Below are 11,560 nucleotides of genomic sequence, written 5' to 3'. Positions count from 1 at the left end.
ATACATATAAGTGGATATGTATATTTATGTATGTTTATATCAATTTGTGAGCGAAACAGGTTTGGTGCATTTCTCTATCCTACAGGTGTTTATGGTGTAGAAATCGGAAGGGGGGGTCGAGAAGGAGAAGCATGTGAAGGGCAAATGCGGGCGTCTTTTTTTGGATTTGCGGGAAGGTGACACAGAGGACTCTGGCAGTTCCACCTGTGTGGCTTATCCTTTTTTGTGAGAGAATCTCAGGCCTCGCCCCATGGTGAGGCCGTTTTGCTTCGGCTGCGCGCTGAGGAAAGCAGGCTCTCTGGTGAAGCTTCCGGCGTTTCGGGTTCCCGTTGGAAATGGGAGAAACAAAGCCGACGCTGCTTTCGAGCAGTTTTGTCTTCAGTTTTCCGCAGGTTACAGACGTCCTTCTCGCGTTTTTCCAGGGCTCTTTCGGAGCGGTCACGCCTTGGGAACTGTCAACGCACTCCATCTGGTGTTTAAAAAGCATCCATCTGTGATATGTCTGAGGCTTGAATCCTGAAGGCGACTGTCTTAAACTGGAGTTGTTCCTGACTCTGACTTACGCCGGCGCCGCTCAGTGAAAACACAACGTCGAGAATCGGAGAGAAACATGTCTTGAAAAGAAGATCCGACGAAGTCGCACCACCGCACAATCGCGAAATTCCTCGCCTTTTCTGCTCCCACCCTCCACCCGAAATTGCCGTACACATACACGCACCTGCTGGGTCTACCTCTCGACACATGAAAAGATGTATATACGTACATATGCATGTTCTACGATTATATGTTTATGTATAGATGCATGTGTATGTCTGTGCATGAGAAAATCTGTACTTGTGCAGATGCATAGATGCGGTGCCACGAGACGGCGGTGAGTCCTTTCCTGTCCGTCGAGGGTACAAGACCGGCAATCTACGCGTTCCGAAACGAATGGAAGACGACATGCACAACCCCAGAAATGCGAGGCGGACTGCCGCCCGATTGCGGCCGCTCGGTGGAGAGGGAAGCATTAGGAAAAGAAGATACACGGAGAGGCCAGCGGGGACAGCAGAGACAGATCACTCTCGAGAAGCGCAAGGCAACTGTGTTCACCTTTGGAAATCCTGTCCCGTTTTTTAAGCGGCCACTCCCGCAGAGACGCGCATGCTTTCTGCCCTGCCTGCGTCTCTGGTTCTCTCCTCTCTTTGCCTTCTGGACGTCCTTGGTTTCTCGTCTCTCTTCTAGGCTTCATCGTCAGCAGTGAGACCGGCCATGAGAGAGGAGAAGAGCGACGCCAGGCCTGTGCTGGGTCGCTGAATTCTCCCGATCGTCCGCTTCTCGATTTCGTCCATGTACTTTGCAAACGTTGGATCTCGGCGAAGAACGAGGTGGTATTTCTGTTTCAAAAGATCAAACAACTTCCCGCTTTTGTACTTGCATGCACACACGAGCAAATAGGCCAGCTGCAGCGGTGCAGGCACCTGCAAAGACACACGCAGAACAAAGAGAGACAACCTCCAACGCGTAGCAAACCCCCGCAAAGATACTGTTGCAGTCGCGTGGTGCGATTCAGGAATTCTGAGCAAACGTGGAGAGTATTTCTAATCGAAACTGCCAAGTGAAGGACGCGTTCCTGAAAAGAAGAATACCAAAGACTTGTTTTGCCGCAGAAACGTGTGTCGGGAATAATCCGTTTTCTTGTGTGGCGCTTCCCACATCGGCTGGCAACAAAGACGCGAGAGGAAACACCATTGAAGGACTTTTTTTTGACCCAAGATCCCAAGTTCTCTCTGATTTCTGTAAACCACCACTCCAGACCACGGAAGCGAAGACAGCCTACTTTGTGGCTCCTATCCATCTTTCCTGATAGATTAGCTTCTGTCTCAGACCGCTCTCACAAAAGGGGGGTTCCACGGACGCGGAAGAGCCGCGGGACAAGGCACGACAGATCCGCAAACAAGTTTGGCCGCAAAGCGTTTCTGAAACAGCGAGAGAAACTTGCGGATAGCAGGCCAGTACCATCTGACTGCGCATAGTCACCTCGCCGACAGGATTCACGAAAGGCTTTTTCCGGGGAGAATCTACTACGAGTTGAACTCTGGTTTAGATTTTGAAGGTGAGTCTTTAGATAGCCTTCTCGAGTTACCTCAAAGGAAGTCCAGTTCTCGCCTGAACTGTCTAAAAGTTTTTCGGCTGTCTCTGTGTCCCGAAGACAGAGAAGAATGAGGACGAGACGCAGCCAGAAAAATGGCCTCTCACTCAAGTACCCTGTCGCCTGCCACTCCTTCAGCTGGACAAAAAGAAAAGATCTACGAAAGTCGATCTCTGTCTTGGCCACCGGGCGGTCTACATCGACCCCAGAGTGGAAAAAGACGTAAGGACGAAGTGAGCAGCAAGCGAACGAGTCGCTGGCTCGCGAAAACAAATTTGAACGGACTCGCTATTGTTCGAGAAGAGACTGTCTTTTCGAAAGTAGACTCAACCATCCTTTTAAACGTTTCTCGGGAACCCACCGCTGCTGAAATCCAACACACCTAGACTGCAAAGAAAGACGGGGAAGCGATACGCACAGAGTCTAACCGGAGAGAGGAGCAAGGGAAGCGCGACTAGAAGCGAAAGAGAGAAACGCAAGTAGGATAGAGGACAGAGCAGGGACGAGACGAGAGGGAGAGAAGGAGGAAAAGATATCACAGCACACGGCCCAAGACAGGTATGAGAAAATCAAGAGAAGAAGCCAGCAACAGAGAGAAGAACGCAGAGGAGACATAAGGCAGTGGCGAACGGAAAAAAAGATAGAACGAAGCCCTGGCAACCAAGTGGGGACAGCGAAAGGGCAGAAGGCGCGAGGAACAGAGGAAATGGAGGAGAGAGGGAGAGACAAGAATTTCGTGCACTGGCAAGGCAGGAAGGAATACAAGCATGGACGGTGCGCCACCGTGAGGAGAGAACAAGCTCTTACCATCTGAGAGAGGGCCTCTGGATCTCGACAGTAAATCAAATGTCCCTGAAGAGAAGGGCACAAACAAGGCGAAGAACAACTCCGGAAGCACAGGCGCATGACCGTGTCGAGAAGACAAATTCAACACCGAGAGGCCGCACATGCCGAAGGAACAAGGAACGTCCACGCCGCAGACGGACGACGGACGTATTGAAAGGCATCTCTTCTCCTATTTACTTTCGCTTACACGCAGTTGCACAAGCATGTCTCCGACGCAGATTACCTAAGAGAAACATGGCGACTATATACTCTACCCAAAACCAAGTCCGCAGGTGTCGAATTATAGTACCACCAAAAGGTTCAAAAGGGAGGTCTATACACGCATGCATGCACCAATAAAAGTACACATCGACCTGGGTCTGCATGGGCACATGTCGGCAGGACCCTACGGACCTACGTACCTATGGGTCGATACCTATAGGCAAACGCCATTTTTTCCACGTAGCTGTCAGCAGTCAATGAAACACGCGAATATCATAGGAATTCATGAAACCTAGTTGGAAGCCGAGGCTTGACTGCACTACCGCATGTCTACAATATGCAGGCATCACTGCTGAGTGATGGTAGTCACAAAAATGTAAGGGTTGTGCGCATGCGGTCAGGCTTAATTCTCACCTGACACAAGCCATAGCGCCGCTCCTTCCAGTAGGCGTCTGCGGCGGCGCGATGCAGCCGGACATGACCGAAAGGCGCCTGAGGGGTGCGAGACCACTTGAGTGCACTAGGAAGAAAGCGAAAAAAGTAGGGCAAAAAACGAAACTCAAGGTCACCCAGAGGAAGCGAGAGAAAAGGCCGGATGAGGTGAAAAAACTCCGAGGCGCGAAGGCAAGAACGGCGAGAGGAGACAGCGGCGAAATGGGGGAAACGTGCAAGCACTGAAGGCGCCGCAGGCGCGAAGAAAGCAAAGAAAACAAAGAAGAAACGGCGCCTGCACAGGCATGAGGGAAGCAGCAGAATGTCGACGAGGCGCAGGTCCAGAAACAAAACGGAATACGAAGCAAGAGGTCAATTCAGTGCAGTGGAAACGGGTGTAGGGTTTACGTTCAGATGGAAAATACGGAACGCGAAAAAGTGTCTCACCGGTTGATGAATTTGTATTTGTCGACTCCTTTCTTGTCGCCTGCTGCTGCGCATGCATTGAAAAGCTCGATGATCTGACGAGGAGCGTGCAGGCACCGGCACATACGCGTAGCAAACGAAAGGTGGAAGAGCAGCAGAAGACAGACGACGAAGGGAGACACACACGAAGGTACCGGCAAAAAGCACGAAGAGGCATTCCTGGTTCGCAGGGACAGGCGCGGTGCTTGGGCCGTCGCATGCCTACCTCCACAGGCTTTTCCATCTCGTTTCTTCTCCCTCGCTTTCTGTTTGTTTCACATCGGACTCAAGTAAAAGAACCTTCTCTTGCTCTCTGTCCAGACACACCCCGGTGCACGGGCGGTCGTCTTTCCTTTCTCGTCGTCGCACTTCGGCCTCTTTGCATTAACGGATTGACTTCCGCAACGCGCATAAACCCCACAGAGTAGAGAAACTCCTATCTTGGATACACCTGGTACGGTCGACTGTGTGTAGCGCCTCTCTTCTTTACATATCCTATATCGCAGAGTGCAGTTCCCATCTTCTATACACCCTCTATGGTAGTTACCAAGGCATGTACGCAGCATCTACCTACACAACAGTATGCCAAGAACGGTTCCCCATTGACACAAACAATACTGTGTTATATTCTTACGAAACACTTACATATACACATACAAAGGCGCATTATGACTACGAAAATACTACCTTCTCTCTTCCAAGCACCTTACGTTGTAAAGTATCTACGATTTTCCATACGCATTCTCCTGTAGACACCTATATATATATATATACATATATACATATATATATATATATATATATATATGGCTAAGATGGTACGGTGGCTACTGTCCTCCACTCTGGTGCCAGACTCACGAGGTGGACGGACTGTCTGACTCTATGTCCCTGTGTCGCGTAGGTTTCTCGTCGATGTGCCGGGGTGAAAGCGTTTTTGATCTTTACGGGTGGAAATGCGCATTGGCTCACCTCGCACTCCTGGTCTGTAGGAAGTTGACAGTGAAATGTATCAAGGATGGAGGCGACACGCACTGCAGCTACGAAAACGCAAGCCTCTCACCTGGTCGAGCTGAGGTTCACTCGGGGCTGTCTCCTCCTCTTCAGTGCCACTGGCCTCCAGCGCCGTCAGCATGTTCATGCCTAAATCGACGGCGAGAGCCTCCTGGTCTAAGCCTGTAGAGACGGCAAGAGGACGAGACGAACCAGCATCAAGAGAGGAGACGAACACGAAGCGAGGGAAACAAACAGGCAATGCCACACAGACGGAAACTGGAAAACAAGAGTCTCCGCAAACAAGGAGAAATCGGGCAAGGGCGGGGGCAGGAGGGAGGAGACTGCGGAGAAAACGACGACAGCGACACTACGACAGCGACACTACGACAGTGCAAAAAGGCGACAGCCCACTTCAGGGCGTGAGAGCAATCTTTATATGGTGTATGGCTAGCATATGGAAAAGCTGCGAATGACGGAACGAAGCAGCTTTCTATAGCGGCGTGTCAAACACAAAACCAGATTCGTACCAGATGCAGTGGTACCGCGAATGTCAACGGGAACGGCTGTCCTCTTTCTTGGAATTACCTGCAAACCTGAGGCCGTAGAGGCGACAGAGTTCGACGGCTTGCAAGGTTTCACGCTTCGCCATAAACCTGTCGGAAAGTGGAGGAAAGCACCGAAACTGGAACGAAACAGAAAGTAACCTTCCTCGGCTTCCTCCACACTCCTTACGTTGTGTGGTTAGATGATGACAGTTGTCAATGCCTGGAGCAATCGATTGAAATCAAGACGTGAACAAGGAGAGCGTCTGCTGTACATCAACCTTAGAAAACGGAAATCCGATGCGATATTATCTCCTTAGTCAGACCCGCAGCGAGACAACTCAGAGAACGAAGCAGTCTCTTCGTTGTAAAAGCCTCCCATCTCTTGAATCGCGCGCGTTTTTCCCGCTGTTGAGAATTGTCCAAAACACCGGTGAAAGCCACGCGAGTGTGCAGGCAGGTCTTCTCCCCTCATTTCTAGACCCACCGTCAGGTGCTTCAGTCTCTGAAGCGTATTGTCGTTTGTGGCTTCGCTTTCGTTCTCTTGGAAAAAATGGTTTTTGACACACACCAGACCAGCTCGCGACAAACTCATGCGTCTCCGGAACGTAGACAGAGGTTTCAGTCTGGAAACAGAGATGACAAAATTGGCTCCTCGTTCTTGTCTTTGTCCCCTTTTCGACGCGCAATAAATGTGTCTCACCTGAAGAACAGAGTGCGAACCAGCTGGTGGGCGTCGTACAAATCTCCGTTGTCGATTTTTCTGTCGACAGACGCCTGGACTCGAAGCGGGAGAACGGAGCCCCCTGAGATGTCCGTCCCCGCAGGCGCCTGAGGTTGGACTCTTTCCTTCATGTTGGAGAAAAGCGGTTTCCTCTGTCCCTTTCGTTCGGATAAAAAAACGTAACCGAGAAACAGGACACAAAAGACCAAGACTTGGACGCAGAGTCGCGTCGATGCTTTCGCGAACACAATCTGACACGGGTATAGACGAGGCGATGTATAAGCACAGGGGGGAAGATTCGCGTTTCCTTGTTCTGCACAGAGGCTGATGAGGAAGCAGAAGTGCACATGTAGGGAAGACAGAGAGGCACGGATGAGATTTAAGGAAGAGACGGGGAAAAGGTGCAAAAAAGCAGGAAATGCCCACTTCGAACACGTAGATTCAAACGAGTAGGTCTACAAGCAGAAACGCAAAAAAAAAAATAGAAAGAAAGCGCGTTTCAACGAATGGTACGAAAGTGAATCGACTCTGGGGGCTCTGCTTCCAGGTGAACAAGTCAAAGGGGAAGGTGCTTGAGAGGAGGCATTCTCAGCAGCCGGAGGCAAGAAACACACCTTCCGGGTATTCGTGGTGGCGAGAAACGAATAAAGCGAAACCGGAGGGGAACGAAAAATCAACGTCAGAGACGGAGAGAGTCTGAGAACAGGCAGAGCCCCTCTTGCAAAGTGCACATAGTCCGAAGGCCGCCGAACTGTTTCTGTAGGACTCTCGGCGAAATTAGTTTACAGATCATTTATAAAAGAAGCGTGGCACATCTGGCAGCTTCAAAACGAGAAAGATTTGGGAGGCGGTCCAACGTTTATCCAGGTTTGCTCTGCGACAAGTGTTTCAGCACTGGCGAAGCGCCGCAACGCAGACGGGGCTCTTTCCGACTCGAAATTTTCCTTTTTAGGCAGCATCAACATACATGTTTACGGCCGGCGGCCTGTGTGAGACGTCAATGCGTTTAAACAAGAAAGAGGGAAATTCGCGGAGACAAACGACAAACGGTCGAAACCACAGCCACGAAAAGTCACGGCAGTCCCGCCCAGGTGAGTCCGCGCTCAAGAAACAAGCAGAGCCAAATTCGTTTTCCTTCTCCTGGGAAACGGATAATGAAGTTTCCACAAGTCTGTGTCACCCGCATTGCCTGTTATGCAAGAAGACTAGAGAAAAGGCAGACACACCCGAACAAGTCACCTGCCGCTCCCGTGTGCAAAGTTGGAAAGAATTGCATGTTGCTGCACCGCAAGAAACCGTTATGCGCCCCCCTTTCATCTCTGTCTCGTGCGGTCACTTCGTCTGGGAACTTCAGACGGCAGGGGAGGGTGTTTCTCTATCGAATGGTCCATTTTCCAGTACTTCTGGTTTCATCTTCAACGAGTTTGGTCCTCTTTTTTTCTCCTCGGTCTGCAGAGCCGCGTCCGCGGTTAAGCTAAATAGTTGAACGCCGTGCCTGAGCAGAACAGGAGAAAAGTTTCAGCGCTTGGGTTTGTGGGTTGCGGCTATCTATTCCGCAGGCATCATCCTGTGGTTCCGGACAAATTTGTTCGTTTTCAACAATTGGCTCTGAAGAATGACTTGACGGGTCTGTGATGCAGCAAGCGATGAATCGAAGGTGCCGGTTTCCAATTACCCGACTTCTTGCCGTCTGTAGACAGATCTGAGAAAAGTTTACTGGGCATGCAGGCGGTCGTCTTCGGGACCAGCAGGCAAGGCACGCGAGTGGTGAGGAGGGTGGTATGCAAAGTGTTCGTGGTTAGAGAGGAGGTGTATGTCGACCATTGGCTCCTCGAACCAGAGACAGGCGGTATTGTTGTTGACCGTACAGTGTAGTTGTAGTTTTGACCTGGCTTTTTGGTGACGTGGTTTCCTCTCAATTCAGCAAGCCGGCACATTCGGATCGTGCCCATTTAGTGTGACGAGGTCCAAAAACAAGCTGTGGTCGTCAGCCTGTATTTTTGCGTAGGGTTCCCGCCCCATCTGCGTCCTCAGCATCGACTGTCCATTTTTTCCGCGTCTTTCTCCGATCTTTCGATGCTCTCGCTGCGAATAACAAGGGTGCGTTGTATGAGTATTTGCTGGGACGCAAAGAGGTGGTTATGTCTTCGTTCTCGCCCGCCGTCCCTTCACGCGCGTATGTGTTTTATCGATGGTGTGTTGTCATGGGAGACCACAAATCCACTACCCCCTCCGGCTTCTTGTTAGACTGCTGCAAGAAAAGTTTGTCTCAGTCGTGTTTTTTGCCAACAACTGCCTATTTCTTGCGGAGGAACTCCCCAGAGGAAACTGTGAATGGAGGGGCGGGAAGACAGGCACTTGGGAGCCACAAGACACACTCGGCATTCCCCGGCGCACTCTAGACTGCCCTCTCACACAGCACACACGGGTTAATCAGTCTCAATTTCAGAGGCTTCGCTGTGCAGAAAAAGGTATTAGGGGTCCCTGTGATGCCCCAAACTGTTGTCAGTATCTGTGTGGAAGTATACAGTCGCTTTTCCCTCCCCCTGTGGGAGTCCGTCGTCCATACGCAAGCACTTCTGACGTACGGGAAGCGTCGACTCGCTTTCCTGGCAGGTTCATTTGTTCCGAAAAGGGAACTTTCGAAGAATTCATCTTCGGTGGAGGGATGGCGGGCGGAAGCTCATTACGAACACAGCTTCGAGCGCTGCAAACTGTTCCGGAGGTATATCGAAGCCAGAATTTCCTTTGTCGGCTTGAGACCGAGGATGCGGACGTCCTTGCGGCCAGGCTAGAGGCTGCCGAGGAGAGTGAGAGAGAGCAGCAAAGAAAGTATCGCGCCGTGTTTATACCTGTTGACCCACAGCTGGAGAAGGAAATCAACTGCGAAATCCTCAATACGGACATACGCAATTATCCCTGGAAAGAAACGCCCTTCGGTACGTGACTTTTCATCACAATTCTGTCGCGGCGTCTTCGGTTTTCCCGCTGTTCGTTGCACCCACTAAGATAAAGCCGCGACTCTGCGTGTGCAACGTGTAGGATGTTGACACCCGCGTCTGCAGCTCTGTAGCAGGAACAACTTTCCCAGTGTCACTTTTCGGGCCGTGCTGCCCAGTGAATCGAAGCAGTTACCACGCGCCGTGCAAGTGATCTACTGTGATGCACACAGATGGACTGCGTCGTAGGCACGGATAGGACGGCAGTAGTGCATGTTGGCAGGTTCTATACCGTCCGTGAGATTGCACAACTATCCCCTGTTTTCTCTCGTGTATGCTTGGCTCTGCAGGGGATGTATACTATTCCCCGCGGTACAGCGATGAAAGATATACATACCGACATGTCATCCTGTCAAGGGGAGTCCGCAAGGAAGCGGAAAAACTTGCGTCGACAATGCCAGGTGAGAAGATAAAATTCGGCTGGCGGGCGATGGAGTCCGTATCCTAGGAACTGGAGAGTGTTTCAACCGTTGCGCGGTCAAAAGCAGAAACAATGGGAGGCGAATTCCCTCATTCTGTGCGCTAATCCGGAGGTTTTTGCTGTCAATGTCTGTGTCAGATGGCTTGCTGACGGAAGACATGTTCATTCACTGCCTTGGTATTGCATTGTCACCCGGCTGGACACATTTCATGTGTTTCAACCGAAAGTTGAAGGAGCTGATTCTTAGGAGACCCAGAGAAGACGATAACCCCAAAGCGACCCAGGGAGCATCGAAAGTAGATGGAGCACCAGGAGAAGGCGATGAGGTAAGCATTCAGAGGCGTGGCCGGATGTCCCACCTGCAGTTCATCTTTCCTCAGTGCGTAGCTGGTGGATCAGTTCATTCAAGAAACGATGGGGCAGGCTCAGTCTGAGCTGCACCTCATTATATTTTCGGAATGAACGAAAGTTCAAAGCCGACAGCATGTTGTGTCCTGTTTACAGGTGGATGTTGACAGCGACGACGAACCACCGCCTGAAGCGAACCCACCGCGCACCGATGCAGGAAAGTCAAGTGGCAGTGGAGATTGTCGACCCGATCATAAACATTGTGACTCAGCATGCTCTGATGAGAACTTCCAGATATCCCAATGTCGAAAAGGCGAGGTGGAAGTTCCACCTGTTGGTGCTGCCTGTGGCAAAGAATGGCGGGAGAGGAGTCTCCGCCCAGAAACGCGTGTGTCAGTGGAACCGTCCAAGAAAGCCAACCAAGGGAGAGCAGCGACGACTGGAGAGACAGGGAACGGTGTGCCGTTGTCTCGACGACCGCATGCGCGGAATATAAGTGCTAAGGATTCAACAGATCTAGGCCGCACATCAGCAGCTGCGACAGCTGTTTCTGGAACGCGCCAACTCTCATGCAGGCATGCAAAATGTGTGTCTAATAATATACCCTCGTGTTCCGAGGCGCAGAGTGGAAGAGAATTTGATCACGACCATGCTCCAGCCGCTAGTTATGGCGATTGCAATGTTTCGGGTCAGCCACCGGAAGGCCCTTCATCAGCACGCGATGCCGCTGCACAAAAGGAGGTTCTTGTTAGAAACAGACCACTCGGTGACCGACCTCAGCAAAAACGCACTCGAGATACGCAGCCACTGCAGCGGCCGAGGCCAGGGGAACCGAAGTTGAAGCTTCATTGTGCAAAAGACGGTTCTCGTCCATAAAAGGGATGGCTGTCCCATGCAGGCGCATTTAACTGGTGGAAACGGCACGCAACAATTTCCTAGGGAACTGACGTATTTTTTTATGCGTGTTACCCCCCTCTTTATTTTGTTCATAGGCGCCCATAGTGGGGAGCCTTGTCAAGGTAGCGATTGCAATCCCAGAAGACGACAGCAATTCGGGTGTCTTATGTCCGTGGGCAAACTTGCAGAGGCGTGGTGCGACCCCATCTGTAGGAACCTTGATGTTATAATGAACTCTCAGCTTATTTGCTGGAAACCACTTAGGTGGTTTATGCACAGAGGTCAATGAGCAGCTATAGCCGTGTCCAACTCGTCGGCAGACGAATATTTGGCTTGAAGGGGGCTCCAACGTCAGACGCAAGTATACCACTCCCAAGTCATAATCACTCGGTAGGGAAAATGCGTTCGAACGCATTCCATCGTCCAAGACGCTGGCATATCTGCGGTGGCCACCTTACTTTCCTTACGCGTGTGACGGCGCCACGCTCCTGTTTTGTTTGAAGCCACGTTGTTTCCTGCCATAGCTTCACCTCGTGTGAGGTGAATTTGCACTGTCATCGG

General features: G+C 51.1%; 3 protein-coding genes across 3 annotated transcripts; 2 read left to right on the top strand and 1 right to left on the bottom strand.

The window, feature by feature from the left end:
- Positions 1-28: 28 nt before the first annotated feature.
- On the bottom strand, positions 29-7,475 carry TGME49_219080 (edge expressed protein, putative). The gene is made up of 8 exons (XM_002370631.2): positions 6,314-7,475; positions 5,654-5,721; positions 5,136-5,248; positions 4,058-4,131; positions 3,593-3,698; positions 2,939-2,983; positions 2,126-2,269; positions 29-1,460 (listed from the first exon to the last, which is right to left on the bottom strand). The coding sequence occupies exons 1-8, from the start codon at positions 6,463-6,465 to the stop codon at positions 1,221-1,223; spliced, it is 942 nt and encodes a 313-aa protein (XP_002370672.1). The 5' UTR covers positions 6,466-7,475; the 3' UTR covers positions 29-1,220.
- On the top strand, positions 7,181-7,820 carry TGME49_219090 (hypothetical protein; the record flags this gene model as incomplete). Its single annotated transcript, XM_002370632.2, has 1 exon — positions 7,181-7,820. Exon 1 carries the CDS (start codon positions 7,302-7,304, stop codon positions 7,818-7,820), a length of 519 nt encoding a protein of 172 aa, XP_002370673.1. The 5' UTR covers positions 7,181-7,301.
- A 369-nt stretch (positions 7,821-8,189) lies between these two features.
- Positions 8,190-11,243, top strand: TGME49_219100 (cyclin-dependent kinase regulatory subunit protein). The gene is made up of 4 exons (XM_018779827.1): positions 8,190-9,273; positions 9,624-9,734; positions 9,893-10,080; positions 10,259-11,243. Exons 1-4 carry the CDS (start codon positions 8,526-8,528, stop codon positions 10,976-10,978), a joined length of 1,767 nt encoding a protein of 588 aa, XP_018634818.1. The 5' UTR covers positions 8,190-8,525; the 3' UTR covers positions 10,979-11,243.
- The last annotated feature ends 317 nt before the right edge of the window (positions 11,244-11,560 follow it).

This window comes from Toxoplasma gondii, chromosome XII (assembly GCF_000006565.2).
Source record: "Toxoplasma gondii ME49 chromosome XII, whole genome shotgun sequence".
NCBI classification, from domain to species: Eukaryota; Apicomplexa; class Conoidasida; order Eucoccidiorida; family Sarcocystidae; genus Toxoplasma; species Toxoplasma gondii.
The sequence above is the reverse complement of the archived record's forward strand: the minus strand, read 5'-3'. Positions and strand labels throughout refer to the sequence as shown.